This window comes from Pygoscelis adeliae, unplaced genomic scaffold (genome assembly GCF_000699105.1).
Source record: "Pygoscelis adeliae isolate BGI_AS28 unplaced genomic scaffold, ASM69910v1 Scaffold120, whole genome shotgun sequence".
In the NCBI taxonomy this organism is placed as follows: Eukaryota; Metazoa; Chordata; class Aves; order Sphenisciformes; family Spheniscidae; genus Pygoscelis; species Pygoscelis adeliae.
The window spans coordinates 6,876,598-6,889,944 of record NW_008824032.1 but is presented as its reverse complement, the minus strand read 5'-3'; the positions used below and the strand labels follow the sequence as shown (position 1 = coordinate 6,889,944).

At 47.7% G+C, this 13,347-nt stretch overlaps 1 protein-coding gene across 1 annotated transcript; it reads right to left on the bottom strand.

The window, feature by feature from the left end:
• Positions 1-235: 235 nt before the first annotated feature.
• Positions 236-12,228, bottom strand: DRD3 (dopamine receptor D3). Its single transcript, XM_009329505.1, has 6 exons — positions 11,945-12,228; positions 5,211-5,323; positions 3,832-3,974; positions 2,502-2,698; positions 1,279-1,624; positions 236-441 (listed from the first exon to the last, which is right to left on the bottom strand). Exons 1-6 carry the CDS (start codon positions 12,224-12,226, stop codon positions 245-247), a joined length of 1,278 nt encoding a protein of 425 aa, XP_009327780.1. The 5' UTR covers positions 12,227-12,228; the 3' UTR covers positions 236-244.
• Between the last annotated feature and the right edge of the window lie 1,119 nt (positions 12,229-13,347).

The following is a 13,347-nucleotide window of genomic DNA, read 5'->3' as shown; positions in this document are numbered from 1 at the left end:
TTGAGGCTCGGTGTGGGAAGCCAGCCGTGCAGGTGGGGCGTATTCCTGCTCTTCACTCTGGTGCAGAGGGTGCCTGGCTGCCGGCAATGACCACATCACACCGACTGCCACCGCTCGCAGCCGAAGGGAGCGCACCACTCCCCACAGCGTGTAAAGCAGAGGGAGGGAAGGGCCCTGCGCCTTGTCCCCAGCCCGGGAGTCTGCTGTAAACCGCAGTCCGTGCAGCCTGGCGCCAGCCCTGCAGTCAGCAGCAGAGGATCTTGAGGAAGGCTTTGCGGAAGTCGGTGTTGAAGGTTGTGTAGATGATGGGGTTGAGGGCGCTGTTCACGTAGCCAAGCCAGGTGCTGGCACTGTAAAGCCCTGGGGGCACGTGGCAGGATGGGCAGTGGGCGTTGAGGATGTGAATCAAGAAGAAGGGCAGCCAGCAGACTATGAATGCCCCTGGGTTTAGAGAGAGGGAGAAAACAATCCATGACTTTAGAGAAGCAACTACTTGGAAAGGGGCCTGCACCTGTGCCCTCTCCGTCCATCCTCTCACTATTTCCATGCACATGTCTGCATTTGGTAAACGCTGAAGGTGACGTTTATTCCTGATGCAGAGGGACTTGGCAAGAGCTCAGGCTCCTTGGGACCAGTTATGTGAATGGATGGATGGGGCTTCAGAAGTGGCCTGGTGACAGACAAAAGCAAGTGGGAAAGACTGCTGCCTTAGCTGCTTTAATCGGTTACGACGAGGGCTGCATTATTTCCCCGCTCCTACTGATATAACGAGGGGAAGCAGTGCATCTGGTGACTGTGGCAGGTGACTGGGGCACCAGTCTCCTGGCTTCTCTATCCAGCTCTATGAGCTGGTTCCTCTGCTGCTCCTTGCCTCAGTTTCCCCTTCTGTAATTGGACCTAAGAGCTGCTGCATGTATAGAAACTTAGGATTGTTCCAGCTTTATAATAATAATTAAAAAAATAAAGGAAAAGGGAAAGCAAAGGTGTTGGCTGTTCCTCCCTCTAGCAGGGCTTGCTGGCCACTGATTTAAAACAAAAGGGTAACAAAACATAGCAAAAAAACCACTAACGTACTTGGCTCTCAACATTTGAAAACATTACCCTAGATCCCTAAATGTCCCACCATTGTATCTCCTGAGTTTGTGGAGCAGTGACAGCTGAAGTCTGGGCCTGGCTTGCATTTTTTTAATCTCAATACTGTATTAGGAGATTCCTTGCTCTTGGAAGCCCCAAAACATCACCCCTTGCACCCCACTAGACAGAGTGGCTCTCACTCACCCAGGACAATAGCTAGCATCTGTGTAGCCTTCCTCTCCCGAAGCTGGATCAGCCGGGGCTGCTGGTGCGCTAGCTTCAAAGAGCTGATGGTTTTGCCATCGCTGAGCCTCCGTACCTCCAGTCCTGGCTTCATACTCTTTCTCCTCTCTTCCAGCCTGTTGTGTTGTGTAGTCCCTGGTGTCTTGGTGAGGGACGCCTCATGGCAGAAGCTGCGGTACCGCTGCAGGCTGAAGACAGTCAGCAAATTTCTTTTGGTAGGCATCTCCTGGCCTGAGCATTTGAGTGGGAGACAGGGGGAAAAGGCGCCTTGGCATCTGTTTGGCAAAGCTTTTCTCTCCAGGTGTTCCTGCAAAAGAGGATGCCACAGAGGAACTGGGAACCATCCAAACCTCTCCTTGGGTCAAAGGATGACGAGGAAAGTTGTAGGAGTCATCCTTAGCCCTGCTTGCTTCTTAGGTTTGCACCTTATCCTCTGGACTGACCTCGGCTTATCAGAGGGGTGAACCAGCACCGGACAACTCTCTGCCTCCATCCCACCAAGGAGAAGCATGAGAACAAGAAGAGCTGAAACACCTGCTCTGCCAACCTTTTACTTGTCTTTTTGTGTTGGCCCTGCGCCCCTCAACATCCCCACCCTTTTTTAATGTAGCTTCACTGTGAGAAAACGGGTAAAACAAGCGGATATACGTGACCAGGTGATCCCTTTCAAACCATTGTGCTGGTTCCCATGGTTGCAGCTATTTCATCTAGAAAGGTCAGTGGAACAAATGCTCCATGCACCATGAGCATTTTGACCTCTTAAGTCTGTCAGATGAAGAGGTGGTTTTTTGGGGGTTTTTTAAATAATCTACGTTGAAGCCTGTGAAACCCTGAGAACAAAGTTTCATAGAGCAAAAATCAATAAATGAAGAAATTAGCCAGACTTCTGCATGGCTGAGAAAGCCCTGCTCTGAAGAAATATTGAAGTAGTCTGTGCTTTTTTCTAGTTGCCTGGTTCTAGAGGACAGAGATACACAAGGAGTATCCTCTTTCTAGAGGGCTGAAAAGGATTTAACTGGAACTTCTGCATCTCAAATATCATGGTGTATGAGTGAGGGATGGGATGAAAACATGCCATGTCCCTTCTTTGTGCTTTCCGTTTTGTGCTTTGACCCTTTGAGGAGAAGAGATGATGCATGCCCTGCCCTTTTTGACAGATCCTACTGCGTTCATGTGGATCTTACTTTGTGTGCATAACACGGTTTGGCGCTGGCGCTGTGGCTGCCCTGCCGGGTGAGGGTTCTCTTCTTTTGCCTTTGTCTTAGCACGAGGTAAATCCGGACATAGAGCAGCAGGGTCACCATGAAGGGGAGGTAGAAGGACACCAAAGAGGAGTAGATGATGAAAATAGGGTTGGATATGGAACAGACACTGGGATCCCCTGGGAAGGAGAAGAGAGAGAGAGAGGAGCAGCTGAGCTGCTTTGGTTTAGTACATGGAGGCTCTGGTGCATTGGCAAAGCAAGTTGAAAGGTGGCTGGGGGACAAAGGCAGTCTGATGAGTGCAAGTATCTCCTGTCTGTTATTGCAAATTATACTGTGGCCTACCCACTCACCTAACTGGTGCTTAAAATGGACTCTACCTAGGGCCATCTAGCATGACCCAGCATGCATCTGCCTGCTTTTCTGGCCAACAGCTCTGCCCTCTTCTCTCATGTCTATTCCCATCCTTTCTCAGAGGATCCTTTCTCCTTTCGTCCTTTCTCCTATTCCTCTGACAGCCCCTGAGCTGTCTAGATGCAGAGGTGTGCCTTCACCCCCATCTGTCTGGATCAGGCAGTGGGGGACAGCAGCACTTCCCACCCCCCTGTCCCCTTCTCGCCTCAAGCACTGCATAGAGGATGGATGGGAGCAGAGGACATCTGCCTGTGGCTCAGGGGGGAGGAAGGCTACCTGCCCCTCCGCCTCCAGGGAGAATGGGCTGCCCTAGGTGAGGGGAAGGAGAAAGACCAACCTGCTTCCAAGGAGGAGGCTAAATTGTTTGCTTTCCTCAAGGGATTAGGTGAGGAAGCAGACAGCCAGTTGGACGGGAAGGAGGTTTCTCACAAGCAGTGCCAATATGCAATTCTTGCTGTTTAGAAATATGTCCTGTATCAGATTTAAAACTGTGTGTCTGGACCTGTTGATATTGGCAAGATGCAGTAAGTCTGATGTGTGTGTGTGTGGTGGATGTGCTGCACGTCTGGAGGTTTGCTCTGTGTGCACAGAGTGATTGTTTGGGGGAATCTGTAGACCTGGACGCTTTGATGGGCATTGCTTTGGCAGTAAAGCAGGCAGGTCTGTCCTCAGAGCACTAGTCAGTGTCTGCCTCATCAAATGGCAAGTTTATAGACAAGAACACATCTGCTCTCCAGCACTGGAGATTTTTCTCACCTTTCATAGCGTGCTTTCCAGTTTCCTAAAATTTCCTGTAACTTGGAAAGGCTGCAGGACTCACGTTAAATGACCTAGCCATACACAGGGCAGCCCCATTTCCAACCCCTCCCTGCATGCTATTGTTCGAGACATCACCTACCTGTAGTATTGAAACCGAAGAGGAGAGGGCACGACACTGCGAACGCCAGCATCCAGACTATCACAATCATGAGAGAGACCCTCCTGCAGGAGCTCTGCCCAGTGCTGTACTGGTACTGAACTGGTTTCACCACTGCGGTGTATCTGCAGTCCAAACCAGCTCCAGAAAGAGGAGAGGTAAGAATGGAGGGAGGAAAAGGACCAGGTTTTAAAAGGAAAATGAAGGCCACATAGGGAACATGATGGTGAATGTGGTGAAGAAGTGGAAGAGGAAAGGAGAGAAGATCAGATGATGGGATCAGCAATTTGTAGAAATGGTAAGCGGGGCATTGGGGGGAGGAACAGAGGAAATCAGAGTTAGTTGGCAGCACTGCAGAGAAACGCTCTGCAGAACTTCTGGCATTGTGAAGCTACAAGGTTTGGGATGCCAGATGAATCTAGAAACCCCAGGAAACCCCCATCCCTCAAGCCTCTAAGGTTATATGTGCACTGCTGGGAAAGAGCAGTCTCTGGAGCAACCACAGCCTGCTACACTCTGTGCCTCAGCTGCCCACTCTGGTGTCGGCCCTGCTGATGGGTGGGTGTCCAGGGCCTTTGGCTGCCAAGGTGCCCCAGGGGATGCAGCTCAGCAAGGCTAGGATTTGGAAGGCACAGGAGTCTCATCTTTAGGATAGCCCGGGGGCTGCTCCTTGCAGACAGAGCCAAAATGAAACAGGGATAAAGATTCCCATGGGGGAACACCAAACCAACCCAGCGTTGAGAGCTGCTTCATATGATTACCCTTGAACCACATATTACAAAGGTACAGTATGCAGTGTTTCTTCCTTCCCCCACTCCTCGGTCTTAACAGCACCACACGTGCCGAGGTCTTGGCCCCCAGCCCTCAGCGTTGCTTAAAATAATAGGCTCAGTTTTAAGATGCAGAAAAACAGGGCAAGGCTGAAGATTACACAGCAATAATCTTCACCCCTCCCTATGTATATGGCAGGATTTTGTTTATTAAAACTTCATGAGTGAGGTCTCCAGAAGGAGAAACCCTCTTTGAGACTCAATGGGAATTAGATGACCAATTCTGGTTCCTGTCTCCAAAAAGCATGAGGATGTCATTTACTACCTACTGGTGATGTGGTTTACTACTACTTGCTGACAAGTGGTAAACTGCTGAGCTGCCTCTCTGCCTTTAAATGCAGACATCTTCTAGCACATGGTGGGCAAAGCCATATTAATAGTAGTAGTGGCAGTGATAGACTTGCAGGGAGGTTTGTGTTCCTGAAGACACCAATGCTGCCTGTGCAAACTCCACTTCCTTGTCCCTGCCACGCTGGGGTACGGGGCCGACCCCCACCTCCAGACTATCCCCCGGATGCTGTTGGCTCTCACCTGTCAATGCTGATAGCACAGAGGTTTAAAATGCTGGCTGTGCACATCATTACATCCATGGTGACGAAGATATCGCAACAGATGCGGCTGAAAGTCCAGACTCCTCCAGTCACCTGCACCAGCAACCACAAAACTGTCAGCCTTGTTCCTCACCGAGTCCTGATAAGTTATGTATAAGGAGGTGCTCTCCTCCAGGTATCTCAACAACTAGATGAGTTCATGTCCACTGTGATGTGCAGAGGGAAACTGAGGCACCTATGTTGTGTGCAAGATAACACAGCGGTAGATCGTGGAGAAGGAGCCACACCTTGATTTCATTCCTTTAGTTACTCTTACAGAGGGAGGCAGGGTGAAGAAATAGATAGCAGCTATCCCTTCCCTTAAAGCCTAGCACGACAAATTGATTTAAATTTGGTATCACTGTATATATCCTTTGATTAAGGATTATCTGAGAAATCTAAGGGCTGAAAGTGTTTCTCAGCTTAGGGGCTGGAGTTCTGTTGCAGGCAGTGAGCCGGAACAGTGCTGCAAATTTTATGCATGTATGTATGAAACAGAGACCTGAGACCCAAGGCTTCTCTAAAACCTTATTTGGATTCTTATCTCAGTTACAGATTTTGATTATTAGATCTGAGAACTCGCAAGCTATTCGGATAAAGGGGTTTGGTTTGCTACCATGTCGAGCTTTTGTTCTGGTTGTTTTGAATTTTTCATCTGAAGTGCGTCATCATGAAAGCTTAGCTATGACCAACCTTTGTGATGGAGAAATGCATTTTTTGGCCCAGCCATCAAGTTCTTGACATTGACCTTTTCGGTTGACAACAATATGCTCCAAGCACTGTGTGGCACTGCTTTCCTCGGGGCTGGGATGATAGCGAGGTGGACTGCCTCAGAACCCACTTCTTGTAGGAGGTGAACAAGGAGACAGCCTGCCCTCCAACAGATAAGCCCGTTGGATGAGTACAGCAAACAAATCTAATGCTGTGCTGGTTGGAAAAGGGGGGTAGGAGAGAAAGAGGGAGGAAAGTCCTTGCTTGGAGAGAGCCTGGATTTTAGCCTTCAACCCTGTAGATCCTGCTGGTTCATCTGGATCCTGGGAAGCTATCAGGAACTGGCACTAGTTCCTGGTCTCTCTGCTTACATTTAGACCGCATCTGGAGTACTCCATCTGGTTTTGGGGCCCCAGTACAGGAAAAACATTGATAAATGGGAGCACGTCCAGCACAGGGCCCTCAAGGCAGTCCCTGGGGGCTGGAGCACTTGTCCTGTGAGGAGCAGCTAAGGGAACAGGCCTTGTTCAGCGTGGAGAAGAGGTGGCTTTGTGGGGGGGGGCTAACAGCAGCCCCCTAGTGGGAGGTTATTAAGAAAATTGGAGCCAGGTTACTAAGAAGATGGAGCCAGGTTTTTCACAGCAGTGCATGGTGGGAGGACAAGAGGCAACAGGCATAAGTTGAAAGGTGCAAACTGGTTATGAAGGTAAACTTTCTAACAGTGAGGCAGTGGAGCTGGTTGCTTGGCGAGTCTGTGCAGGCTCCATCCTTGGAGGTTTTCAAGACCCACTCAAAAATACCCATCCCAGATCAGGCTGGAGAGGGTGCCACAAGTAAGCTTGCCTTCTACGGCAGTGGGTCAACCCTGCAGCAAGTGTTGATGCCTTCCCGCGAAGGACGCAGCTCCCTGCCGAGAGAAGCACTTGTATAAATACAGAATTCACTCTGTGCGAGTTGTTTTCAGAGTTGTTTAAGAAACAATCCTGAGAAATTTAAATGGGTTTGATTGTGCCAGCATTCCCGCACGTGGGCACAGAAACTCGCTGAGGTGAGCTGTGTCTTTAGGGTGTTCTCTGCTGGACCCAGCTGCTACGTGTCAGAAGTCAGGTACTGAACGAGGCAGTCTTCCATTAGACCCCCTGACTCTGAATGAATACAGGAGAGAGAAATGGGAATTGGCTTGCAAAATGCAGTAGGGAACTGTGCTTTCATCTTCAGTTCTCTGGTACATGTGGGGCTCCTTTGTTTTCTTTTAAAAAAAGCAAGCAAAGGAAAAAAAACCCAAACCAAACCCTTAGAGCTTTTCTGCACAATTAGGTGAGCTACATCATGCAAACTGAAGGCTGTCCCTCTGAAATTAGGGACCTTAACAGGTAGGTTCAGTTTTCAAAGAAACCCCACACTGTTTTTGCTTTAGTTGCCGATTTTGAGATCTGCTTGACCACCTCAAAATATAAAAAAAAAATTATAAATGCTGGAAGCCTTTGCAGTGGGACCCAGTAAGGGGTGTTTCTGTAGTCTGAGGCAAAAATGCAATGCAGTGACTGTGTGATCTGTGGAGTCTGAAGAATGTTTCGCCAGGAGCTGGTGCCAGGTGTTCACATGAAAGCCAGCTGCTGCTAGCCCAGCAGATGTACAAGCACTTAACTGAGGGAGTTTCCAAGGTCCTGAGCACATTCAAATGCTAAGCCCAAGAATGTAAACCATGAAAACTGAAGAAGGTGGTGGTGGGAATAGCTCTGAAGTGAACCCTCTCAGGATGATGCATTCAGATCACACCACCTGCATACTAAGCTGTAGCTTGTATTAAGAGGATGCTTGACAGATCAAAACGTTTGGGCTTGAAACCAACCCATCCTCACTTCCACCAGCCACAACTTCTAAAATGGAGAGTAGCTCTGCTGAAGTTGGTGAAGTAGTTAATATTTACCTGTGGGGTATGCAAACCCAGAATTTATTGCAGCATTTAACAATGAAGAAGAGCCTTTTTACTATAGGCCTTGTTCATAATTTTTAAAATTCTATTTCTGCTCTTCCCTTTGTTGCTCTGGTCCGCTCATCTTTGCTACAGCAGCTAGAACTTGCTCGTGTGCGTTTCTGGTTTTCATCTGCTGGCAGGGTACCTGTTCTTTATCCCTCTGGTGTCTTTTGTCCAGGAATCTCAAAGCACATCACACGTATTAATTGAATGAATCCTCACAACTGCCTGGGTGAGGTGGAAGGTCAAATATTATTCTCTTACAGCTGATGAGAGCAAACCACAGAGATGAGCCGATACAATCTCTCATTACCACTCAGTGCATGTGCGGCAGAAGTGGGAATAGAGTGCAGGATGAAATCCTGGCTCTGTCAAACACAACACTAAAGCTCCCTATAGACTATTCAGGTCAGGTTCTCACCACATCTTTCTTGATGACCAGTCTGCTTTATCCACAAAATTGCGGTATTACTATTTTTTACTTTCCAACCCTATAGGAAGTCTTCCAGTTTAAAAAAAAATAAATCACTGTGCATTCATAAACTTATGCAAATCCATCACACTCCTGAATCCTTAAAAATAAGCAGAAGAATCTCTGTAAATCAGATATGTATGATGATGCCATATTGAGGAGTACATGAATGGGAAAGTATGAACACGAAGTTGCATCAGGTGATGACAGGCATGTAAGTAGTGGTGCACCTAAGCACGCTCACTTAAGCGTTTTGTGTTTAAGAGAGCATTCTTGGAGGTGCTGTTAGCTCCCTGCAGCTGTGAAATGGCCGCTTATGTTTTTGCACGGTGGGAGTAACTAAGAGCATGCATGTGGTCAGGCCTGCTGAGAAGTGGTAAACCCCTGAGCCGCAGTAACTCAGTTGTCTGTCCTCCCTTTGACAGTAGTCTGGCGAGCTCCTTGAGCTGAAAAAGCAGTTGTAGGTCTCGCTGCTCCGGTGTGAGAGCCACAGAAGAGGAGGCAGCATTACTCTCACATGCTCTGAACAGAGCTGCAGACTGGCCCTCAGTGACAATCATCTTCTGAAGCTTTTTTCCCTTTGGAGATAGAACTGGATGTTGTGAGAAGACTGAGAAGGATGCTCCAGGCCATGCTGCTACATGTCCTCCTCCATTTATACAATGACTATAATAAGGCATGATGGTATTCAATGACATCAAACTCCAGTGGGCAGGATACCATAATGCCACTGTCTTAGAAACCTTGGTGAGCTTCAGTAGTCACACCAGCCACAGCATCAGAGGTCAGGAAAGAACTGGGGTAGCAGTACTCTTACATTAGACCTACCCGTTGACCCCAGAAGATTGTTAGACACAATGCTGAATAGCATTTTTGTGCCAGAAACTTCATTAAGTGGAGATGAGGATTTTGAGGTTATAAAATGTTCCTATTGTTGCTCTGTCACAGCCTTCCCAAAAGGCTTCTCAGAAAGAGACAGTTCTGGTCTGCATGATTGACAAAATGACAAATTTCATGGAGAAGGTCCAGGCCACAGATGGCTCTAAAAATTGAGTGTAAAGCACAAAGTTCACAAGTGACATTTAAATCTGAGGTATTCATCCACCTTTAGCTTCTCCATAAATCATGGCCAGGTCTCAGATGTCTGGTTTGGCAAATGTTCAGTAGATGAATAGGTATTGTACATGGTTTTGGGGACTGAATGATTTCTTGGCAATTTCCAGGCCCATAGCATATTGAAGCATGATGCCATTTCTGCTTCATTGGTAGAATCGCTGATCCATAAACAGCAGCAAATATCTAAATGACTTTGGGGCTTTTGGGGCTGTTTTTTAAATCTTAGTCTTGCTGGAGTCCTACAGCCTAGCTCTCTAGGAGATACTGCGCAATGCTGCGAGTGGTAGGTTGGGTCTGGGATGTGTGTGGGTTCTTCTCCTTGTTGTTTGGGTGACTCTTGGATCAGCTACTTTGATTACCCAGGCTCCACAGATGGAAATGAATCTTGAATGGGTCTACAAACACAACTAGGGAATGGGCCTACTGTCATGCTCACAAATCGTGACCACAGTACTGCATGGGGGCAGAGGCTGCTTCACAGATGTGCCTCAGTCCCACCCTGTCCACAGCGAGAGCGAGTGCTAAGTCTTTCCTAATGCAAAGCATATTGTGGTTTCATTAAAGACTGGAATACACTTGAGGTGATGGACTATTCCAGTCTGAAATAAAATTTGACTTTTAATAATATTTTCTAGTTCCAATCAAATTGCAGAGTCTAATTCTGTCTTGCTGGGATGGCTTTCCCCCACACACTTATTCCTTGCTTTTTAATCACTCGATGTAACACAACTGAGCTGTACACATCCTGCAGGCCAGTTCCAGGACCAGTCCACACAGATTAGTCTAAATGCTGCTACTGACTTCATTAGGAATATGATCACACATGCAGTATCATGGTGCTCTCTTTGTTCTTTCACTCCACAGCATTGCTATACATAAATAATTAACCATCAATGCCCTTATTAATGATGCTTATACACAGAGTAAACCCTTAATTTCTCTTAATTGTAGCCTTGCTGAGACTGCAGTGGGCACAGTTTGGGAGAGTGGCTTGGATTAACACAGGGGAAATGCCTAGGCTGGGTGCCAAAGCTCAGAGCTGTGTTGCCTATTCAACATACTCCAGTGGCAGAGGAGGGCTATTGGCCACTGCCAGTTCCTGGCTACTTGATCAAATCTCCTTGTACCCACATAGTAGGTCTGGCATTTGCTGGTGTTGTCCTGTCTTGTCCTACTTTCTGTTCACGGACTGCACAGTCCATATGCACAAGTCAAAATCTTTCTCTGCTTCTGCTTTGTTTTGCAGGAAAAAGGTCAGCCAAAGGTGGGCAGCTGCCGACAGAATATTTACGCTACCCTTCAGCCTGATCCTGGCTTGCCCCTTATGGAAAGAGCATGAGGCTTCAGCGAGATCATGGCTCAGAGGCTTATTCTGTCTCTGTTAGCATGAGAACAGGGTACTAGGGCTCAGCTGAAAGCTTACAGCTGATAGATGTTCACTCCAAGTTTTCTAGACCTACCAATTTTTGTGAATTAGTGTAAAAATGCTGAAGAGAACAGATAAAAATGTCAGCTGTAGCATACCTTCATGTATTTACTTCAGCAAAAATATTTGCCCCAGGAATGGCTTCAGTAATTCAGGATTTTGCCATGGTGTGGGGGGATTTGGTTTCCATCTTTGCTGCTCTATATCGGATGGTGTTATCCACATTGTGCATGGTCATGCCAGTACATTTTTACACTGGCCAATGTGCAAAGATCAGGGAAATGGCAAATAAGACCCCAAGGGCTTGATGAGTCTGTGGAAGTTATTGTGAAAATGCTCACATGACTTAAAGAGATTTTGGAGCATGTTCTTCAGATTGATCTCTTTGTCAGCCTGCTTGGGGAATGTTGCTTGGAGCCGATCTAACATGGGCGTTAAGGCTCTTAAACTCCACAGGAGACGAGGATTTGACTGCCCTCGCTTGTTTTCTGGCCAGCAGGAGTAGGGATTGATTTGGGCTCTAAGACGAGTTCTTATAAGGTATATCCAATGTATTGCCTCCCCCGCCATTCCTGAATCATCATAGTGCTCACTGGCAACCCTTCTGGCTGATGGAGTCAGCTTCAAGGATGCTCAGATGAAAGTGGTATTAGCACATCAGAACCCACAATCTACATTAGATTGGCTGTTGCCCAGCTGCCCTTCAAGCTCAAAGAGGCTGTGCTCTGCCAGGAAGGGCAAGGCTCAGGTTATCTGCTGATGGGTGGGACTGTGGTGTGTTTGTCCGGCATGTGTTCAGCCTATGAGGGCCACCTGTGTGACATTGTGAGCTGCCACCCAACTGCTGGGGGGTTAAAATGTGAATGGACTTTATCTGTACCCGAGCTGGCCTATCCTGAGAGCGTGCACTAATGCTGGTGAACTTGTACTGTGGTTAAATTCTGCTAATCATCTTTCCCAAGATGTACTCACCTCCAGGTACACCACCCATGGCATCACCAAAGTAGCCACCAGCAAGTCCGCCACCGCCAGGCTCACCACAAGGTAGTTTGTTGTGGTTTGCAAGGTGCGTTCCCTCAGCACAGCTAAGCAGACCAGCACGTTCCCAAAGATGATGGCCAAAATCAAGATGCAGTAGCAGAGGGCATAATAGGCATGTGAGTGTGGCAGGTCAGGCTCTGTAGTGTTGTCTGCCCCACAGGGAATGGGGTCAGTGGTGTTAGGATGACTGCTGGTTCTTGTGAAGAGGGCCATGGGGACGCCGCTGCAAAGAGAAAGAAAGAGATGTCTGAAAATCAGAGCTCTACAATAACTGTGGAGAACAGTACCTTTTGTGGACGGTGTATGATTCTCATACCTCCTTCATGAATCCTACTTCAAGCCAATTATAGAGGTCTTTTTTCTGCTCATATATAGGCAGAACTTTGCTTAAGGTCTTGCTTGGCCTGTTTTGTTTTTCATTGAGTCTAAGCCAAGAGAAGAATGCAAGATTTCACCTCCTGTGTGCATCTGAAAGGTGCATCTAACCAACCAATGCCGCTGTACGGACGGTGGCAATGGTTTTAAGATGTACCAAAGTCATACCACAGTACAAGCTGGGCAAGAGCACAGTCTGAAAGACAACAGTTTGTAGTGCTGAGGAAGACCCAATGCAGTAACCCAAACTAGGGCTTGCCCAGAAGCTTGGACCTAGTACCTTTTCTTCTGGGAAGTACCCTCCCCCTTCCCTCATCAAAAAATGTCTTCCGTAACTTCATGCACTCGAGTGCTCGGCAGCCTGGCAGAGAGACTGCACCTGCGATGCTCAAGTAGCCTCTTGAACCCTGGCCGCCTGGCAGTAAGCACCACCTACTGAACTGCTCTTTTCCTGCAACGTGTTTCTGTCCCAGGCCTTCTGTTCAAATAACACCCCGCTTCAGGCCTGCCTGCCTTGCCAAAGCTTGACTGTCAGTGCTGCCCCCATTTCATCCATACTGTGCTCTGTGTTTTCCATGCCTGGCCAGAAGATGTGCTTCCTGTGCTGAAGAGCAAAATCAACTTGTCATTTGGGATGAAATAATGGAAGGATGCTTGCAGGGTACTCTGCATTTCTTTTTCTTACAATGGATTCGTGATTGTGCTCAGGAACCTACCCTTCCTTGATTTGGAAGGAGGATGATTTTTTCCAGGTAGATAAAAGGCTGCTGTCCCAGGGTTGTTCTGTGACATTTAATCGCTTGTATCCAATTTTTTTCTTTCTTTGTTAGTGCTCCCATCGCTGAACTTGTCATCAATAGGGCAGGTACGAAAGGCAAGGACAAAACGTTGCAATGCCGATGGTATAAATATTATTCCTTGTTCCACCTCACCCCTTGAACAGCAGCATCTGTGATGCA

Excerpts from the sequence above, each read along its gene's own strand:
- DRD3 (XM_009329505.1), bottom strand. The coding sequence starts at position 12,226 with ATGGCCCTCTTCACAAGAACCAGCAGTCATCCTAACACCACTGACCCC. Across the intron at positions 3,975-5,210 it reads TGTGCTATCAGCATTGACAG|ATACACCGCAGTGGTGAAAC; the intron begins GTGAGAGCCAAC and ends TTTGGACTGCAG. Across the intron at positions 1,625-2,501 it reads AACCGTGTTATGCACACAAA|GAACACCTGGAGAGAAAAGC; the intron begins GTAAGATCCACA and ends CCTCTTTTGCAG.